Source organism: Branchiostoma floridae, chromosome 2 (assembly GCF_000003815.2).
Source record: "Branchiostoma floridae strain S238N-H82 chromosome 2, Bfl_VNyyK, whole genome shotgun sequence".
Classification (NCBI taxonomy): Eukaryota; Metazoa; Chordata; class Leptocardii; order Amphioxiformes; family Branchiostomatidae; genus Branchiostoma; species Branchiostoma floridae.
In genome coordinates this window covers 1030711-1052415 of record NC_049980.1, presented here as the reverse complement: position 1 = coordinate 1052415, position 21705 = coordinate 1030711, and the positions used below count along the sequence as shown (strand labels likewise).

The 21705-nt window shown below is 40.9% G+C and overlaps 2 protein-coding genes across 2 annotated transcripts; both read right to left on the bottom strand.

The window, feature by feature from the left end:
- Positions 1-13: 13 nt before the first annotated feature.
- Positions 14-15775, bottom strand: LOC118410236 (glutamate receptor ionotropic, kainate 2-like). The gene is made up of 9 exons (XM_035811797.1): positions 15682-15775; positions 10701-10741; positions 10339-10443; positions 9323-9397; positions 8113-8226; positions 6734-7234; positions 4739-4977; positions 2147-2354; positions 14-1462 (listed from the first exon to the last, which is right to left on the bottom strand). The coding sequence occupies exons 1-9, from the start codon at positions 15749-15751 to the stop codon at positions 1400-1402; spliced, it is 1416 nt and encodes a 471-aa protein (XP_035667690.1). The 5' UTR covers positions 15752-15775; the 3' UTR covers positions 14-1399.
- A 2424-nt stretch (positions 15776-18199) lies between these two features.
- LOC118410638 lies at positions 18200-20056 on the bottom strand (the record flags this gene model as incomplete). Its single annotated transcript, XM_035812423.1, is given in 3 exon segments — positions 18200-19091; positions 19423-19565; positions 19992-20056. Coding segments are annotated over 3 exon segments (276 nt in total), but the record flags the coding sequence as incomplete, so codon positions are not given.
- Positions 20057-21705: the final 1649 nt, after the last annotated feature.

Genomic DNA, 21705 nt, shown 5'->3' with positions numbered 1-21705 from the left:
TGATTGCAATAACCCAGATGTAAATATGTTTATTATTATTATGAAAGTGCCAACTGTATAGATATCATATTGTACCATAACTCTAGATCTCCACTGCGAATCTCCAACATTTAGTCCTTCCCTTTCAAGGAGTACGGATACTGCCTTGATAGTCAAATATAATCGTGATCTAACAAAGTTTCGTGTCAGTAGTATGTTTTAACATATGGACATGTTGCCTGTACCATGCAAGTAGCTGATGAGCTCGAGTATACGATAAATATGCTTGAGCAAAGTTATAGATAACAAACAGATTAGTTTCTTAGTTGAATAGTGTCGATTTCACAGGTTCTCTGGCCTCCGTCGACATGTCTTAAATATAAGCTGATATCATGAAAAACAACAGTAAGCTAGTACGCGATTTGAAGTGCGTGCGCGCACTAAGGTGCATTGTGGGTGTCAGGTCAAAGTTGAAAGGCCATGGACAGACTTTATGACCTAATGTATTGTCAGGGCTCGTGAACTAGCCTATTCACAGTATCATAACCAATATGTAACAACTTTGTGTGTTTGGAAAGCGTTTTTATGTCGACTTGATTTTCATTTGCGGTTTTGTAAGAAAAGTATAGGTGGCGCTGTTGAGTAACAGACAACCTGGACCTTCAGATCTGGTGACACAGGAGGCTGCTTTCCCAGAAATCATTTCAACAATGGAAGGCATAATTGCAAACTGCTTAGAAGCGCTTTCTTACAAACATCTCTACAATACAAATGTTAAAACGACACAATATTGTCATTTCATGTCAAATTTCCAAGCCGCTTTACATGCTTTTTACGTCATAGCTTAGGCCACAGTAAGTAAATCTTATGGATAATGTAAACGTTCTTATCAATTTTCGCCTATTTTTGGAAAAAAAGGAAGAATTTCCCTGTAGAGAAGACTAGAATGAACTAAAACGGGAAATATATCGTGGTAATCTGATTGACGTACTTGTAGTCAAGTGACACGAGTGAGGAATATGACCTTAGTTGTAGAAGTAAAACTAGTGCAATAATACAAGTGGCACCAAGGTGGCAGCCACGACTCAAGTTGCCAACTTAGTAACTGATACCAGACTACCACACTGGTGTCACTTTGTGCACCTCATGAATACAGAAATAAAAGACTTGTTGGCTGTGATATCACGTTTAGTCGCTTCTAATCTTGTTTTATATCCCATCTTGTTTTTTCGCCCTCTCTCATTAAATTTGGAGTTTGTAAAGGATGTCATCCAACAAATTTATATGCTGTGGCCTTACAAAGTCTTCAGAGCCCATTCTCTGCTTTCCATAGTTTTAACTAGAGAGTTCTTAAACGACCTCTCTTCAAACACGCGGGTTGAAACAAGTGACCGGCCATGTAAATGTTGACTGCCGTCCTTCAGATGTTGGTGTCCTCGCAGGCTCCTGTCGTCTTGTCTGGGGTTGAAGCTTTCCGGGTCGCCTGTTTAGAGGTAAATCAATCAATCACTGAATGAAAAGACTCTTTTTACACAGACACTACTACATTTCCACCGACGTTTCAGTGACCGTCTGTCACCTTCATCATGGCAATTCTGACTTGTTCACGTTGTACTGCAGCGCTAGGTGTCGCTGCCTACAGATGCGGTCACGAACGCAAAGTATTTACATGTATATATAAACAGTGATTGTTTGTGATGTTTACGATGCGTTTGTGACCTCATCTGTAAACAGCGACACCTGTTGCTGCAGTACTACGTGAATCTGTCAGAATGGCCCTGAGGAAGGTGACAGACGGTCACCAAAAATTCGATGGAAATAAAGTAGTGGTTGTGTAAGAAGAGTCTTTTTACTCAGTGACGTACCTACCTGATGTAACTATTCACGAATCAATCAACCAATCAACCAATCAATCAATCAATCTTTGTCTTGAATCAAACTTACTTTATGTATCGTGAATCGTATCTCATGTGTACATAGCGTTTATACAACTTTACCGACATTTTAAAAACCTATCCCTCTAGCTTCCTTTTTCTTGAGCCAGACAATCCTTAAGTGGCAATTTCTGCGATTCAGAATATCTCTAGAAGTTCGATAACGCCTGAGACCATTCAGACCAATGCAAATAGCTACGTCTGTATCCTATGACGTCACCTTAAACACTCACCTTGGATCTACGCTTATCCCAGACCACTTCAGCTCCCATGATGCACAGCGACAATATGGCGGCTACCACGAGCTCGACGAAGATGGGCAACATGTCCCTGACGCCCAGCTGGTGATAGTGCAGAGCCGGCTGTTGTTGTTTAGCGCTAGGGCCGGAGAACTCAGCGTTGGCGCACTGTCCCTGACGTGCTGTCCATTTCTGGTACAACCTGTGGTGTATAATAAATCTTGAAATCTTGGTGGCACGGTGACTTTGTGTTAAAGGAGTCAAGAAGGTAATAGATCAGGTTAAACTATCCTATATCTTCATCTCCTTGGGGTTGTTGACTCCAAATCTTGCTCGATTCCTTACAAGCCTCAATGTTGTGCCCTTGCGAAATATGCACTTTGCTCTATCGATTAGGGCAGTAAATAAAGGTCTGTGTTTCTGCGTCTTTTTCCGTTAAGCGTTACGAGCCATTTAAATTCACCGTTAATTGTTACTGACCCGCTCTAAATCAACGTTAATCTTTATTGGTACATGTATATTCTTACGTGTTATCTTAGAGTACTTTAAAGAACCCATTACATTGAAAAGAGCATGGGTCCATCCCGGTGTGACTGGATCAAATCATAATGTTATCCTTTATTTCACATTGTCATATATCCAGACAACGTTGACCAATCAAAAAGCCCCATTCATCCTGGTTATGACCGCATCATCATAGGAGTGACGCTTGGGCTGGACAATGGATCTCAACCGGGTGTCTATTAGTAATGACATTGACCAATCAGAATGGGGTGTCTAATGACATTGGCCAATCAAAATTAAGTAATGAATGACATTGACCAATCAGAATGGGGTGTCGAATGACATTGACCAATCAGAATGAGGTGTCGAATGACATCAGCGATAAACCATGTGGCTGTCAGAACTTTTCTGAATGCAAAGACGAAAGGCAGTTTTTCTTATATTTTGTTTCATTTGCGAATGTTTTAAAGCAGGTTAACATCATTCGTTAAGAATTGCTGGTATTTCCACCAAAGAAGATCCGATTGTGTCGGCTGATAGTCTGTTTTTATGTTCAACAGAACAGCGCCATACAATTGAGGCATAAATTGTTTTTCGTGAAACGAAAAAAAAAATACTGTAAATGCATTTAAGTTCGCGGGGATTTAATTTCGTGGTAGCGGGAAAAAGGACTTTTCGCGGTGGTTTTAATTTCGCGGTAGCACCATGCACGGTAGTATCTTAATGCCCAGGAAAATGTTCGCGGTGGTTTTGAATTCACGGTGAAATGGAAGACGCGAAAACCGCGAACATAAATCCACCGCGAACATTTCTGCATTTACATTGTAATATTTCTATACAAACTACAAATCAAAATAGAGTGCCGCGGGTGTGTTACTACACGATGCAAGTTACAGGGTATACAATACAAACAAACAAACAAACAAACAAATAAATAAACTAGAGTTCGGGGACCTCATACCTCCATGAAATATTTATTGCTTTTTTGTGGATGGTATGTATGTTTATGGTCGGTTGTATTTGAGAGTAATGGTTATAAATGTTATGGGAAAGAAGTGGTGTATTCATTTATTGACACAGAGAATATCCATCTGATAAGTAATTATTAAAATGTGACACTTAATTGTGTAATGTGCGCTTAAGAGGTCTACGGCATATGGTAGCGTGGTGTTCCTGAAGCGTGATGTTTGGCATTTAAACTGTCTAAGGTTGTCAGCATTATGAGGTTATACTATGTGCCTCAGAGCGGTGTGGTGGGAGGAAGTTGGGAAAGTTAGAAAGAAGAAGGGATTTGGCAAACTTAAGTCCGAGATCTTTACGTCTACCTGCAGAAGTATGCAATTTATAGAAATTAATAGTTGATTAGCATTTATAATGACGATCTCCTACTATTACAATGTGTTCCACAATAGGACCTATATAAATGTAAGATATGTTATATTTGGAAGGTGGAACATGTACAGATATCATTCATGCAAATAAAGGCCTAATTCGCATAATTAATGCAAAGTGTGATAATTACAATGCATCTTAGTTTTTCATACTGCCACATATCTATGATGTTAATATGGTTAAGGGCAGCTTTACTTATTGACCTGAAGGCACATACAGACATAGATTTACAAAATGTAGGTACAGTGAAGTTTTAGTTTGAACTTACTGCTGGCTGGTTATTTGTCAAACCACAGTTGAAGGGCTTGTTTGGATTCAGAGCCCTGCTTCACTTATGCCCAGACTGTCATTAATCACAGCAGCTACCTGGCCACAACTGTTAGCTGCTGGCTACATGGCCCACGTGTGATTAATTACCTGACCTACATACGTCACCTTGCCCCGGGACATGTCAGTTCCAATATTTCGCAGATATAGGGGTGATTTCTGATATTATTACATCAATTATAATGACAGATACGGCGCCCAAAATCTCATCGATTCGAGCTTTCATCACACCCCACCAACACAACAAGTATGAAACCAATCTATCTAGCCATTCTTGAGTAATCTTCTGCACAGACAGAGACACATAACAGAAAATATTCCAAATAAACCTCCATTCCATGACATTTCATGGAAGTAACAAACCTGTGGATGGTGCCATCCTCCCTCAGCTGCAGAATGGCGAGGCTCACCTCAGTCCTCAGCGGAGAACCAATCGGCAGGCCGATACCCATGGAGCGCCTTCCCACGATGCCTTGCGCGTCGTGGATGGACATCAGATCGCACGGCTTCTGGTTGCTATGGTAACGGGCGATCGAGGACATGCAGATGTAAGCCGCCACGCCAAGGCGCGCGCGCTTCAATCCCTCCTCCGAGCTGCTTACCTTGTTATATCAACAAGAAGAAACACGGAAGCATGTAATTCATACCTCGATGAAGGTTAGGCATCAAAGTGATAAGATATGTCATTTTTCTTCTTGAACAGCAGGTTTTATACCTTTTATAACTTGGTCTTCATTCCTTAACAACCCTCAAGCACCCGACCTTTTTTTGCGACTAAAATGACCGAGTGGGGTCCAAACGGACCCCAAAATGTTTTGTTCATAAAATCTCAGTACCATTTCATATCGGCGATCATTGTATATACATTGCTTCGTCAATGTAAGAGGAAGATTTTGAGATGTTAAGGTGTTGCTAATTCCAACTCATTATCATAATTTATGCAAAAGTTCAGAAGGACCACGTTTTGCACTAAACCTATTCCGACCAGATAGGGGAATTTTGAGGCCCTCAGCAACATTTATGTCGCATAACTCATGAACGGCTAGAGCTAAAGCTACGAAACTTGGTAATTCATCACAAAATATTGTTAGCAAAAGTTTTTGGTCAATAAAGTAAGTTTATCATTTTTGGGGGTTGCCATGGCAACCATATTCTAACAGGCATATTTTTGCCAAAATTTGACAATTTCAATTTAAACAAGGTTTTCTTGGTAAACTACACATGTTTTCTGACAACAATTAAATTCTATGAAATTCAATGCAATTTTCATGACTTAAAATGTATAAATTATGCTAATTTCATGACGTCATTGGTCAAAATCCAAGATCGCCGCCCTGATTAGGCAAATGACGTCATTATGTCGTCAAATTACATGTTGATGACACAGAAATTTTTGTGATAATTTAGGTTTACATTCTTATTATTGTCTGAAAGTTTAATAGTCATACTGTAAGTGGTTAAGGAGTTAGCCTCCAAAGTTTGTTTTAAAAACTGCACATTTTTGCTGGAGTCCGTTTGGACCCCAGAGGGACTGAACACAAACTTTCTTTATAATTTCCACATTATTGTACCAATCGTTGCGAAAACTTAGGAGAAGGCATAAGACATATTGACTGACAAAGTCACGGAAGGATTTTTTCTTCAGATCTACAATGTTCAAATGGCACTTCAAAATGTACACCTGGGGTCCAAACGGACCCCACTCGGGTGTTTGAGTAACATATCAATATAAAATGTGCTGTTCAACAAGACCTCCTCAGCGTCACTGACGAAAGATCAGTGGATGCTATATCTGAAAGGTCTGGCCGTTTGCTTGAGTAATATTTAGCAAAATGTGATTTACTCGAGCAACAGATAACATTAAAATGATCTCTAGACAATAAAAGATAAAACAGACAAAGACACTCAAAGATACAGTAGCAAAAATTAAGTCAAAATTGTATATTGAAGGGTTTTATGAGTAGGAAAGTTTGGGGTCTGCATTGTTTGTAAGACAAAGTGAAGATAGTTGAAGAAAGACTGATTGCAGCTGCAGTGTGCCAAAGACCACTGCAGCAGCAGTACACAATGGACTACTACTACTACTAATGTTTGCATAATCACAGTCAAGTGTGCGGCAAAAAGGGATTGTGAGTAAGATGTCAAAGATGAAGGCCCCGGAGACGTAAACAGTCCCGTCTCGACCATTGTTTCAATTTGCGTAATGTCAATATCCAGACGGTAATGGCGCCTACAAAATGGCGGAATGTTTACAGTCAGGGGCCTTCACCTTTGACATATTACCCAGAATTCCCGTCACTCACACATGCGTACTCGAATGTTCGAAATGTGCTTATTGGGCTAAAATCAAATACACACCTTGATGGCCTTGTCGTAGATGCGTCGGTACATGGGGACTTTGGATTCCTTGAAAAACCTCTCCGAACCACCTCCAGAAACGAGAACAGGTCGGATCCCGTCAGTTGCTGCCAGATCGTCCCACGACTCGACGGGGGCCCTGACGGAAACGGCCGCCGGGTTTGTGAGGAAGAACCCTGCGATGGAGCCCGTGCACAGGATGATCGTCCAGACGATGAAGCCGAAGAAGAAGACGAAGAGGAATCGTCCGGAGAAGGAGCGGGGCGAGTAGTCCACCCCCTGCCAGCTCATCGCGCTGAAGCAGATCCACAGGCTGTGCCCGAAGGTCGACAGTCGACTCGCCTCGCCGACCTCTGCCGAGTACGCCCGACTCTCGTACGGACTGACCCGAATGATGACGAACAGGACGATGGCTACCAGGAAAAATGACACGCAGATCACAACCCATACCTCATTGGACATGATGCCGTATGTTAGTGCCCACCAATCTGCCTGATCCATCTGGAAAAAAGAAGAACATCAATTGAATGAATTTTAAGCTTTAGTAGTCCATATAGAACGGTCCTGTCACAATTAAAAGTTTAACCAATGAGAAAAGAACAATTAAAAGTTCAACCAATGAGAGAACGCCAATTAGTAATTCGACCAATGAATTCGCTAGCATGTCCATCAAATATCTGCATTTATAGTGTTTTATATGTATTTCTACGCTTTGGCAGAGGTCGGCAGGTTATTGAATTGGTTAGTTAGCGATATGACAAAGAAACTGAGAAACAAAAACACTTTCTCCATCCCCCCAGCTAGAACTAAAAGACTTCAGAACTCTTTCCTGCACACAGCCATCAAACTGTACAACAAGACTGTAGACACGTAGGTAGTAACAATGGCTACTTAACGTCGGAGATGTTGTTTACTACTTTAGTATATTGTTTCTTATTGTATATATACGGTTTTTATGTTGTAAATTTCAACGTTATTCAGGCTGCTATTATGTCTGCTATGTTGAAATAAATAAAGGATGATGAGGATGATGAGGATGACAGACTATCATTTAGACGACAGTCTCCGAAACTGCGATCAGCTTCGAGCGATGTGATGTGGAGTGGACCCCAAAACCCAAAAGCTATCAGTTCTGATAAAAAAAGATTAAATCATGACTATAGCATGCGTGGAACACGAGAAATCAAAATAGGAAGCTCCACTGCAATGCCGCTTAAAGACCGCTGGAGGGCCCAAAAATCTAATCGTTTAAAGTCTCATCAAGACCACATATCAAATACTAGACAACCCAGACAGATACAACCGAAATACATAACATACAACCAAATGTACATGTCTGCAAACCTACGTTTCACGGAGTTAATGATTCAAACCCTTACCATAGGCAATTTCTTCACTAACATCTCCACGTGTTCTTCCATCAGGGGTTTGCTCAAGTCGATGACTCTCTCTCGCTCCGTTGTGATGTACAGTCCCATGGCCATGTCGATTTTCTGAAAAGAAAGTAAAATTGACCTCGTATCAGAAACATTGTCTCGATCGTCTCGGAATTAAACTTACCCTACTAAAGTCAAGTCTAACGAAAATGATTGATATTGCCATGCGGAATGTTCAAGGCACGTGTACCTTTCTGTCGATAGGGAACTCCAAATCCTCGCAAACTATGATTTTTAACCAGGCCCAGGGTGACATACGGCTGCCAAATGGTCACAATAGACAGTATGTCTGTATCTACGGGACCGGAAATCATGTGGCCGTGGCCGCGTTGGAAACGTGGCTTCCAACGCGGCCGCTATATAGAGTATTTCTTAATGCTTAGGTCAATAATATAATAAAAATCCAAGGGACCGCAATGGCCAGGTGGTCGCTGTGCAAGCGTGGTCGCTAATACAAGTTTGACTGTACACGGATCAAATCTTCAACGACCACTGCGCATGCCGACTTCTTCAGGATCAATAATGACCAATCACTTCAGAGCGTAAAGTCGCGAAAGCTACAGACACGTGTCCTTATTAACACGTGATCTTGTGGATATGTGACGCCAGCAATTGGTCAAACGTGTCAGGAAGTTCATATCGCCCACCGTCTCTGTTTAGTGATGCCTGGAATATGCCCTTATGATATGGCCTCCTTTAGAGCTCTTACAAAATATATTGTTTAGTCTACATTATTCTGACATTGTCTAATTGTTTTTCTCGTTATTGTTTTAAATCTTTAGGATTTGAGACAGTCTTGGAGGCACTGACAGAGAAATAATTTGTAGCACTAGCTTTGATATTTTTGAGCGAGCTGTTTTTTCTCAATGTTTTAATCTAATGATCAGAGACAGTATTCGTATCAAATTCGTATGATTGGAGACTGTATCTATCCATTAGTAGCATTTTTTACAGTATCTCTCCTTGGTGCTGAAAGAGACATCATGAGTTTGTCACCTCTGCCAAGTTGCAATGGAATACAGTGTTGTGCTCATTTCTTTCTTTCTTTCCTTCTTGTAAAAGATAGGGATTTCATATTTGTTTCATGTCACTTAGGTCGAGATTAACATCTTCATAGTTACGTAGTTTGCGCAAATGTAGAAGTTAATCTTACCCTTTCGATGAGTTCGCCGACCATTCCGTTCCATCGCCCGTCAACTTCCATCCCGTAGCGCCCGTCATCTGGAGGCTTGGTGCAGAAATATAAAGGCCTAACGCTAAATAGCAGTTACTCAAGCAACTGGATGTGATTTTGGGAAACGGTCAGAAGTTTCAGGTACACGTAGCGTCTACCTTTCATCCGATTTGCCAAGTTGAAGAGCAAGCTTTTTTAAACTCTTACTATACTTTCACAGAGGTCAGAGCGCGTGTCCAGCGACAGAAATTCTAGGTAATATGTCAAAGTGTAAGACCCCCAAATTGTAAACAGTCCTTGTGTCGACCATTGTTTCGCTTTCCATAACAATGTCCAGACGGAGTTTTGTTCTCAATTTCGGGGCCTTGCCCTTTGACATATTACCCAGAATTCCTGTCGCCCCACATGTGATCTGTCCTCTGTGAAAGGGCTTATTGTAATATGTCAAGGGGGAAAAGACAAATTAATACATGCATGTAGTTAGGGTATAAAAACCTGCTCTTCAACATATCTCCTCAGTGATCGACCTGACGAAATATTTTTTCCAAATTGATATCCACCTTAATTGTAATTGAAAAATTATTTGAACACCTAGATGTCTAGCCTTCATCGACGTATAAAGACCTTACATTATTGCACCTTTGTTGACAATGCTAGCAGCAAATACATGTTTTCACAACAACAACAACAATAATAATAAAAGCAGGTAAAGATATGTTAGTACAACAACAACAAAGGGTAAAGACAGCAATTTCAAAATAGACAACATTTACAACTGTTTAATCCTTGTTATTTTAGATGCCTTCGCTTATGGTAAAAATGCTGAAGGAGGGAAGCTTAGCGGCAATCGGTTTCCAGAAAAAAAGAATACGAATTATTTCTATATCTTAACTGTCGGGATTATGTTCTATATAGATAGACATGAATACTTTGTATCTCTGTCTATATCGTTTACGCTACGGGCTATGTAGTAAAATAGTCTTCGTCGTCTATACCTTTATGCGGAAGTCCACCCCTATTAGTTTTGAGATCTCATTGAGAACGTCTTGGTCGAACCCTTCGTACGAGCCATCCTCTTTCTTCTTGAGATAAACAGGATGCTAAAGACGCAAAAAGACATTAATAGATTCATTCATAACCTGGTTACTTGTACATTATCACATTACTTTCAACTTAGTGAAATAACTCATGAATGACCCCTTAAGAGATTTTCATACCCGTGGTCCTGCACTAGATATATCGGAAATAAGCTTAATCTATCTGTTTTAAAAAGTGGCGGATATAGGTAACTTGGCGGATAAATGTTCATGTGGGTTACAGCGACAACTAAATCAATGGGAGGAAATCAAAACTTCACCTCGATAGCGCCAACAATGAACGTCTGGGAGCCAACGGAGTCTGGATAAAGAAGAAAAAGAATCTCAGACACACACGCATACACAATACCGTAAATGCAAAAGTTCACGCGTTAGCGGGAAAAACGGAGTGTTTGTTTTGGTTTTGAGTTCTGGGTAGCGCAATCCCGCGAACTTAACCCTATCCAGACCAGGCTTTTTTGGGATTCCTGGGACCATGGGGGGGGGGGGGGGGGCTCTTTTGACCCCCCTTCGTAATTTCAAAACGGCTTGGGTTACGATCACCAAATTTGGAGGGAATGATGTACTAGTAAAGTTTTATATTTTCTGTAATTTTTGTATCGTTATGACGTAATATGACGTAATTATGACGTCATAATGTATTTTGGGCTAAAATCGTCTAAATATGAAATTTCAGCTATACTTACAGGTATTAAACAAAACGATGACTATAAAGGTTACTTTATTGGTGTCTATGCCAAGTCTTTTGTTGCCAATGATGATGACACTGACGCCTATATGACGTCAGAAAATGACGTCATTTGTCCGCCATCTTGGATCGACAAGCTTGAATTTTCTAAAATACGATTTTTTCCACATATAACCCCAAAACCCAATAAAACTGGACTAAAAAGGTTCAAGTAACTGTGTTTTGTAAGGAAATAAAAGATGTTGATGGTATTTGAGTAAAAATAACATGGATTTTGACCCATGACGTCATCAAATTAGCATAAATTATGAATATTTAATTAGAAATGTAACTTAAAATTACACAGGATGTTAATGATATAGATAAAAAAGTTTGGTCTAGCAATAAAACCTTGAAATCCCATAATTCAAACTGAAATTAGTAAATTTGGTAAAATATGCCTGTCAGAAACCCGTTGCCATGGCAACAGAAAAAATTAAAAACTACATTTTTTTCGCAGAATTGTTGCCAACAATATTCTAGGAAAAGTCACCAAGTTTCGTAGTCCTAGCATACGTCGTTCGGCAGTTATACGACGTCAAAGTTGGCGCGTATCCCCCCCCCCCGGTCTAGATAGGGTTAAATACAATACAGTACTGTACTGTAGTCACATACTCTAATAGAAGATCCGGCGCCTCTACGGAACCGCCAGTCGGAAACCACTTACTGGTTACTCAGCAAGGGTGCTACCAACGGACAGAACAGTCTACTTTTAACGTTGACAGTGCAGGTGACTGATCAACTGTCACTGATCCAACCCTCTGGATACGTAGCACAGTACTACATTTCTATCATGGTGTTGTACAGTTCAAGGCATGGATAAATCTGTGTCTTGCAAGGACTTGTCTTGTGTATTAATCACAGCAAGTACCTCAAATATTTCACCATCACAACACTGTTACAATGTTCGCGGTGGTTTTGAGTTTGCGGTGAAGCGAACATAAAACCACCGCGAAAGTTTCTGCATGTACAGAAGCTCACAAACAGACAGGCAAGAAAAAAGACTTCCCCTCTCTCTTTGTGAAGTAAGAAAGGGGGTCGGAGGGCCAGAAAAAGACGAATTGAGCGAGACTTGGTACAAATAGATTCTTACTGGGAGGGGAGGAAAGCCTAGCAGTGGCTATAGATCGGATGATGAGAGCAATGGTTAATCTTCGAACCGCCTCCCTAACTGCTCCTCCCCTGTTATAAGGCCTTCACACTGAAACCAAATTAGCAGGAATCAAGCGGAACCAGTCAGAATGAAGTATTTGGAAAATTTGTGCCACATTTCGGGGCCATTCGGGTGGGAATTGCAAATGGACCTTATATCACCTTCACACGAGAAGGAATGAGCCAAAATGTCGTCAGAATGAAAAGTCTTTTCTATTCCTGGGAATTCACAGGGTATTCTAGAAATTCTCACTGCATTTCAGATATTCCTTTGGCCACATTCGGGCAGGATTTGAAGTGGCTTGCCGTGTAGGTTCTCCATCGAATGAGATAAGAATGTTAAGAATAATGTTGGAAATGCCGTAGAATGCGGTCATACTGCAGTTAGAATAGTTAGAATGCATTTAGAATACACTTTGAATGCCGTTCGATATTTCTCCACTTTAACTGCACCTCGAAAGTTTTTAGCATGTCAAAAACTTTCGGGCCAGCCAAAAGAACGGGCACAAATACCTGGAATGCAGTGAGAATTTCTATAATACACTACGAATTTCCAGGAATAGAAAGAATTTTCATTCTGACGGCATTCCGGCTCATTCTTGCTTTCGTGTGAAGGGGCCTTAAGGGAAGTAGTCTGATACAGAAAAGTGTAGGTAGGAAAACGTGAATCCTCGCAAACATCTGCTTAGGCCTACGTCATATTTCCAGCCCGGGGCCCGGTCGGGCTGTTTGCGGAAACGAAAACTTAATAAAAGTTTATGCCAATGAATAAGCACAAGGCATGCTGTTGAATTATTTCTGGTACGTTTTGTCTTCTTGTAGTCTTTTATATCGTACTATTTGTTCCCCAAAGCTGCCCGGCCGGGCCCCTTTGTGGAAATGTGACGTTAGCCTTAGAGGTTAAGCGATGGTGACCCGTATCTGCACTGCAGCCGAATATGTGACTAGAATCGTAATGAAGAAGAATATACAGTCAAACCTGTATTAGCGGCCACCTCTGCATAGCAGCCACCTGGCCATAGTGGCCACTTTTTGTCGGTCCCTTGGATTCGTAATGATTAAGAAATGGGCTTAGCGGCCACCTGTCCAACGCGGCCACGGCCACACGATTTCCGGTCCCGTAGACACAGAAACACTGCCTATTGCAACCATACTGCAGCCTTATGTCACCCAGCGCTGAGTTTGAAATTGTAGTTTGCGAGGATTTGGAGTTCCTGACAGGGTCATTTTGGCGGTAGCAGAAGGTATGGGTACCTTGAGCATTAAGTGCAAGTCTTTGTTGGTGAATTTACGTATACCGATCAAGACAATGTTACTTGATGAGAAAGATAAGTGGGAACTGAAATAATATATAGCTTGCTCATGGTCAAATGATCAACATTTTCTATATAGTGGCCACCTGTCTATAGTGGCCATATTTCTCCAGTCCCTTGAGTGGCCGCTATTGACAGGTTTGACTCTAATCACTGTGCACACAATTAGGACAAGATTTTCCTACCATTTCTTTATATGATAACTTATATTCAATAAGGAGGGATGTTACAACACGATTGCACTACAAAATTTGTTTAAAACAAGGTGATCTTTCAAACCAGTGTAACGTTACAGTATGTTGTTGTTAACATCAAAACGGTTTAGTTTGAGATGGTTTCAGAAAGTCAGCGGAGATTGTACAGCTTATTTTTGTAACAGTTCACTAACACCAGGAGTACAACCTGATAACGCAAATATGCTGAAAAAAATGGTTGTACGTGTCATTCACATGAAGGTTTTGTTCTATAGAAACACTACGCTTATGCTTCGATCACATTTCGAATCCGGGCCTCGGCGGGAACGAAAAATTAAAGTGTTGATAATCTAATATGCACACATTATGTGCAATACTATTTTCTTATATGTTCTTTGTGTTTTGTGGTGGGATTTTATATGATAGTTTTTGTTCCAGAAAGCTACTCGACCGGGTCCCAGTTTAAAACTGCATATGTGACCGTAGCCTGACTAAAATCGCGCCCCTAGCGGCCGGCCCTACGATTGCCGGCCCTACGATTGCCGCCCAGCCGGCGAGAGAGCTTGTGTAAACACAGGCTAATGTGACCGTAGCATAAAGGACCTATCCGGGGCCCGGCCGGGCAGCTTTCGAGCATGAAAATTATCATATGAAAGACACCAAACTACACAGGACGTAAATAGAATAGCCATGGGCGTTGTTTGAGTATATTTTGAAGTATATATTTCTTTTTTCTTTTCTTTTCGTATCCACAATCAGCCCGCCCAGGCTCCGGTTTGGAAATGTGACCTTAGCCTATTAGTGGGATGTTCCTGTAACTCAGAAGGTAGCAGCCTCACAGCTGAGCCCTGTCTTTCGGAAGGGACGTTTATTTGTCTTGTTTGAACCTTTGTTTATTCATGAAAGCTCAAATCGCTTTTCATTGAGGTCATGAGGGAAGACAAGAGTCGGACAAAGCATATAACAGAGATACAATTTACATCGTTTGAATTCCTTATGAGTCTTATAAGTCTATATACACAATTTTTACATACATGGTACAAAATACATGAAATTGGGGACCGGTCCGTATTCGAGGAGGTGCCTCGAGCACGTTAACTCCCTGCAAAAGTATACGCTGCTACAGAAACATCAAGGAAAGTTGTTAACTTATATATGTGCCACTGGCACCACAAGGTGATAAGGCAAGAGATTGTTCAGCACAACTCAAAGGTGACAGACAGCCTTTTGTTCCCACACTCCTATGATATGTTATAACATGGTCGTTGTGTGTGGCGTAACTGGTAGAGTGTTAGGCTCGAACCTAGAGGTACCGAGTTGGATACCCGTCGTGGCCCCAACGTTGTGCCCTTGGGAAAGGCACTTTACACGACTTTCCTCACTTCTAGGTGTAAAGATGGGTACCTGACTTCGGTAAAATAGATAAGATACTGCTTTTTACCTCCTGTCTGTACCTTGTACGTGGCACTGTTAGAATAAGTGACTAAACTTGAGTGCAGTGCCACATTGTCCTCGTCTGCCCGAAAGCAAATTTCAAACCAACAACAACAACATGGTCTGACATCCAGGACACAAGCTGTTCGAATTATAGCTAGGGGGTGTCGGAATAACGGGGTGTAGCGCTACTTCACCTTTATCCGTAGGGTAACCTATATCCGTTGTTTTTCAAAACAGTGCATTTAGCGATATCAAGTCGACGGACGGTTGTTTCAAATTGTAATATTTTCAAAATAAAGTAGTTTGAACTTATTTCGTCAGCATGAATACCCTGCTTTTGAAAACAACGGATTTAGGTTACCCCAAGGATAATGGTGAACTAGCGTTAACCCTGGCAAATAAGAAATATATAGTTTACCTGTAGGATTCGCGTCTTGCCCAATGACAGAAGTTATAGCGCAGACTAGGAGGAACACCGCCCAGGCCATGTTTTCACACTGCGTAGTGGTCCCAACTGGTCCTTAGTTTACTTTGTATGCGTGTCACGCCGGGGGCAGGGAGGGGGGCGTGAACTGTCAATGATAAGCTTCAGGGCCTAGGAAAATTGATAGTGCGTTTCCGACTTTAGGCCATGTTGATTTGGTCATATGGATGACATCCTCTGGGAATTCTCCAATTGATGCGAGCGTGGGAATAAAAATAAATAAATAAAAGTTCGGCAAACAAAAAATGTTGCATCCATGATGAAATCTATGTGGTCTGGAAGGTTAAAAAAATGACGAATCACAGCGCATGGTATACCGCGAACGATGTTTCATCTTCTTTTTTTCACATTTTGTTTTTTGACAACGGAAAATACTTTGGCATTCTATGACCGTTTCTCTCAACTTACGGCATAACGTTAAATTTGCTCCTTTTTCAACTGCTTTGTACAATTTACAGTATGTATGAAAACTTTTTTTCCTTGGAAACGGCCGAAAATTGATGCCCGACCGGATGATTTATGATCGGTAGACAATTATTGTCTTATTTTCTTAATACTTTTTTCGGTCGAAGTGAACAATATGCAAAGCTAAAATGCACCAGAACACTGGTATTCTAAATTGTACTTTTATACGGGGTGCCAACGTAGAGGAGACCAGGGTTCATTAGCCCTGTTTGTATCACTTTTTATTAAAAAAAAATATTAGAAGACCATGTTGGAAATGATTCTAAAATTTATATCGTTTTCATTACTCAAATTTTCAGATTGAAAATCCTATGCCCCTTGCTGGCGATGGAATAAAACAAAACAAACTAGGGTCTGTATTTCTATCTAATAATAGTAAATAGCCGGTATAACCGCCGTTCGGCGTAACACACCGGTACCAGCTTCGCAGGCACGCGGCGCGGCAGCAGAGATGACACCCCTACCGTGCTTTCTGATAACACATTCCACTCTACAATAGTTCTGGGGAAATAGGAATTTTTGAACACATCAATCCTAGGTTGGTAACTCTGGTATTTGAAGGCATGACTGTTTCTAGTTCGTTTTGAGCTGGTGTTAGATACTTATCAGTCGGTACGTCCACCAGTTTATTGGTCGGCAGGTTTTTGTCGGGAAGCCGGAAACACATTTTCCTTGGCCTGATTCAGGGCCTGCACGCCTATTTTCGTGAAGCGTAGCGAGCTTTTCTTATTCAACGTTAATCGTAGCTGACAGGTCGTGCCCCTCTCCCAACATAAGAGATTGAACTTTAAGTCGTCTTGAGCTAAGGGTACAACCCGCCGTACGTGCAAATACGTGCTGTCTACGTGCCAAAATGTGGGCAATCTTTTGGCATCCGTAACTGTTGAGTTCCGTCTCCATACGAACTCGCAGTGAACCCGACGTATTTTCGAGCACGCAGACACACCGTAGAACTTTACGTGCAGGCAAAATTTTGTGACGTGCACCCTCCCTGCTCTTGCCAGTCGTTCCCTACGTTTTCAGAAATTCGTGGCGGACGTGGCCTCCCCAAAAAACGTAAGGACAAATTGCACGTACGGCGGGTTGTGACCTTACCTTAAGAGAACCTTTAGTCGTCTTAGGTGAATTATAGTTTCACGGATCGCAAGAACCTGGACGTCGATTAACTGATAAAGAGGTATACTGGACAATTTTTACTTGAAAATTTTTCAACATGGGAAGCATTTTATCCCTTTCACTTTATTATGGTTAAGTGTGCAATGGCCTCAAACTATAAGTTTTGGGATCCTGTGGTGTAATCGGCAGCGTGTTTGACTCAGAACCTAAAGGCCCTGGGTTCGAATCCTGGCAGGGCATCGATCTTGTGCTCTTTGGAAAGGCACTTTACACGACTTTCCTCACACTACAGTCTATTATAGTATAGTACTCAAGTGAAAGGGTACCTAGCCTCTGCAAAGATAGTGATAAAGTTACCTATGGTAACATCAACTAGGAAAATAGAATTTTGAATATCTTGTTTCCTTTTTCAGACCTTGAGAAGCCATCTCTTCGGCAAAGCAAGGGGACTTCTCCATCTGAAACAAGCAACGGGGTTCTCGAGGGAATTCGGATGGAATCTGCCTGAGCCTGATAATAAGCAGTTGTCATTGCACACACTCACTCACTCACTCACTCACACACACACACTCACTCACACACACACACACACACACACTCACCACATGCTCACATACACCCCCCCCACACACAGTCACACCCACCCACTCAGACACCCACTCACACACACTCACCTACCTACCACACACTCACAAACACCCACCTTCACACACTCACACCGACAATCACTCACACAAACACACACACACATACACTCTTACACACAAAAACAAACGAACACACTCAGACATGATGCACACACCCGCATGAGCACACACATGCTTGCATACACACACATGCATACACATACATACAGTAAACACATAGCAAAGTTGTTAAAAAGGTATATTTATATCCAAGAACAACTAGCCTACCCAACAGTGACAAGGTCATTCTACATGTGCATCTAGGTGCAGGTTAAACTCTAAGATATTGCTTGTTACATATAACTAAAGGTATTGCTTGTTCTAGTGAAATGTTACATTGCACATATGTTGAAGTTGCCTTCGTAATCCTGTTGTACAAATGTTAAAATGCATGGTGATATTTGACAGCTGTGAAAAAGATGAAAGTCATATTAATATCGATAAAAACGATACAGTGACAAGTTCCAGTTTCTGTTATTTCATTAAATTTTGTAATGGCTGATTTTTTTGGTCACATTAGATAACAGAAGCATTAAAACACTACATAATCTGACATCGAGACCATGTGTAGATGTCACATTAAAGCATCCTTCTATGCAGGGACATCCAACAGCGAAACCGCCTGTCTGAATGTACCCTGCTCTTTCAACCGTCACCCTTAGTTCCTGGCCACCCTGCTTATACAAATTAATGACTTATGCTACCTCTAATTGTGTTAGTTAAAAGGTGTTTAAAACTTTTATTCTATACCTCTATACTTCTATACTGTGTGCAATAGTGGTGCGATAAAGTTCTTTCTTATCCGTGACAATGGTAACATTCACTGCCTGACGTGAGTCTATGTCCTGAGATAGACAACCCTGTCATGAGACCTGAGTGCGCCTGATTCCCTCTCCTCAGTGCTTCTGTCCAGTCTTGGATCATGAGAATCTCCAAGCAGATGTTGGGAAAACTAGGAAAGGATTTCACCTCTCGCAATCTGCCCGGCGATCAGGATCCCCATGTGAGCTTACTTCTTGGAATTTCGCCCTCTTCTCGCTACGGCCCTTTTCGGCAAAGGCTGGTGCGGGGTGTTTGCTGAAAACAGAAGAACTGTTCAGACATTTTGTAAAAGTGTAGTAATATCATACATGTAGCAGCTCTTGTTAGAATAGTCCTTTTTTATCATTGTTATCTTGCACTGTCTATATACTTTTCTTATACTCTCCATAATGACAAATGTTGCAATTAGCCATCTATGCACTTCTGGTCTCCTTAGCTCTGTAAAAAAACAACTTCTGACCCTAGAACTGCCTATTAAGAAGACCACCTATATGCTCTGGTGCAGGTATACAGAAAAAAGTATTTCGCGCCCTGCTTTATGAATGTGGAGTTGGTCACTTCTACAGGTTTGACTGTACACACTCACCTGTAGCTTTTGTGGTCCTCCGGGGCCTTGCTGGGGTGTTCTTTGCAGATGCCTGAGCTGCCTTCCTTCTGGTTCTGCCCACCATTGAAGCATTTGGAGTGCCTGTTTCAACCTTGGTGCTAGGGCGTTTGGCTTTGGTGTTCCTAAAAATCAATTAACATTGAGCTAAGTTTTCTTGAAATATCGTTCACACAACCTATATTTTTCTTTGTTTTTCTTTTGTCAGGACATATTAATATCTCTAAAGTGTGTTTAGTATAAAAGCCAGAACCTCAACTGAGCTCTTGTATAATTACACGGCTATCTACAAACAATTAGCTTTTACTAGCTTTAGAAGAATAATGGAGGTTTTGAGTTTGAGGAGAGCCATACCTTTAAGTTTAACATTCTTGATAATTAGCCCACTACACCACGCTTAGGAGAAGAAATGTGTTTTTTTCTAGTAACCTGACCGACCCTAGTAAAAACCTGATGACCCTAGCCATTTTGTAGTCGGTGGCTGGCAGAGGGCAAAAATTTCTTGTCGAAAATCTAAATGTACATGCAAATTGTGATATTTCCAGACGCACCTTTTTGGAGTCTTCTTGGCCTTCCTGGTCTCAGACTTTACCTCTACTTTTGCTTTCTTCACAGTCTGGGAGAAGGAAGTAAAACTTTAGACAATATGTTATGTCTAAGTACTCTACATAAGGGTGACAGACAAGTGCTTTTGTTACCAAAAATAATTTCATCAGGTTGGTTGATCGTAGGACATAGGAGTTTTTGCACGAGGAGTGAAGGAGGCAGTGCACATTAGAGCCACCGGCCCACACTCAACAGAGACGGGGGGCGACATAGACTTTCTGATACTTATGACCCCCTACTGCAAAAGTGGTGTGTTCCTGACGTCACTCCTGGAGATAGAGAGGGTTATTCTGTGAACAAGGTCGACGGAGTTTGACCGAAAATATAGAGGGCAAGTCTCTACTATAGTTTAATTCAGTGTTGGAAAGAAAGTTTAGCAATTTTTCTATAATGTACAATTTTCTACATTTACACAGATGAACTGTCATGCTAATATAGGAGTTTTCTTTTACACAACAAGTTTTTCTCACCTGCTGACGTTTTGATGTCTTTTGATGTCAAGCTAGGAGGAAGATGTCTGACAGACATCGAAACGTCAGCAGGTGAGAGTAACTGGTTTATGTAAAAGAAAACTCCTATGTCTTAAGTGTTTGCTTGCCTGAAGCAAGTGAAAGTGCTGATCCAGCAAGTGCACAACTTCCAGTCATTACTTGATTGTGGAAGTGATATATTTTTCCTTGAGTGTGAGTGAATGTCTCTTGAATGCAGGGTTGGACAAGGCCACTAGCCGGATTGTCCTGGGCAAATGAAAGTGCTGATCGGGCAAGCGCATGTCCTACCCCACCAAATTTTTTTATGTGATTGCCTGATAGGACAAGTGAATCTTAGAAAAGTTGTCAAACCCTAGAATCCATTTTATCATCTATGTTCATGCACCATTTTATACTATACTATTTTATACCAAAATGTATGTATGACAACTTAAGAAATATAAACACCGCACATCACCACAACACAAGGCTATCACTGAGAGGAGGCTACGTACAACCTAAGCCACGTACAAATTCATTGACCAGAACATTTCAATACAGATGTATAAAGACCTACAACACACTCCCTACAAGTATTACAACAAAAAACCAGGAAGTATTTAAGACTAAGTTAAGAGAGTGGGTAAAGGCACAGAAAGACAAAAACCAGCCACTCACTTCATGGTGGTAAAAATGAAACCCATCTCTCGGTTCCAATTATGTTTTGTTTTATTCATGATGTATCAATGACTATTATTATTATTATTTTTGCTATATGATTTATATGCTTTCAAATACTGTTTGTTTCAATACTTCAGTTCAAATTGTATTTGATTTACTATGATTTTGCTCGACCTCCGACCTCTCCCACTCTTTTTTGAGTTGATATTACCAAGTTTCTGTTAATTCAATTGGACATTTTGTTGTATATATAAGAACTAAGTTGATTTATTTTATTTTACTTCACGTATGCAAATCACTGTTTTTCAGTTTACCATATGTTTGCTTTCTGTTATTTCAAAGTTATAATTTGTATAGTTTGTACATTTCTGTTGCAATTATTTCTGTATTGTTTTAATGTGGACTCCAGGAAGACTAGTGTATTTCACTAATGGAGATCTAAATAAACCAAACCAAACCAAACCAAACTATACTGTTTGTGAGCAACATCCCTTCTTGACGAAAGCAT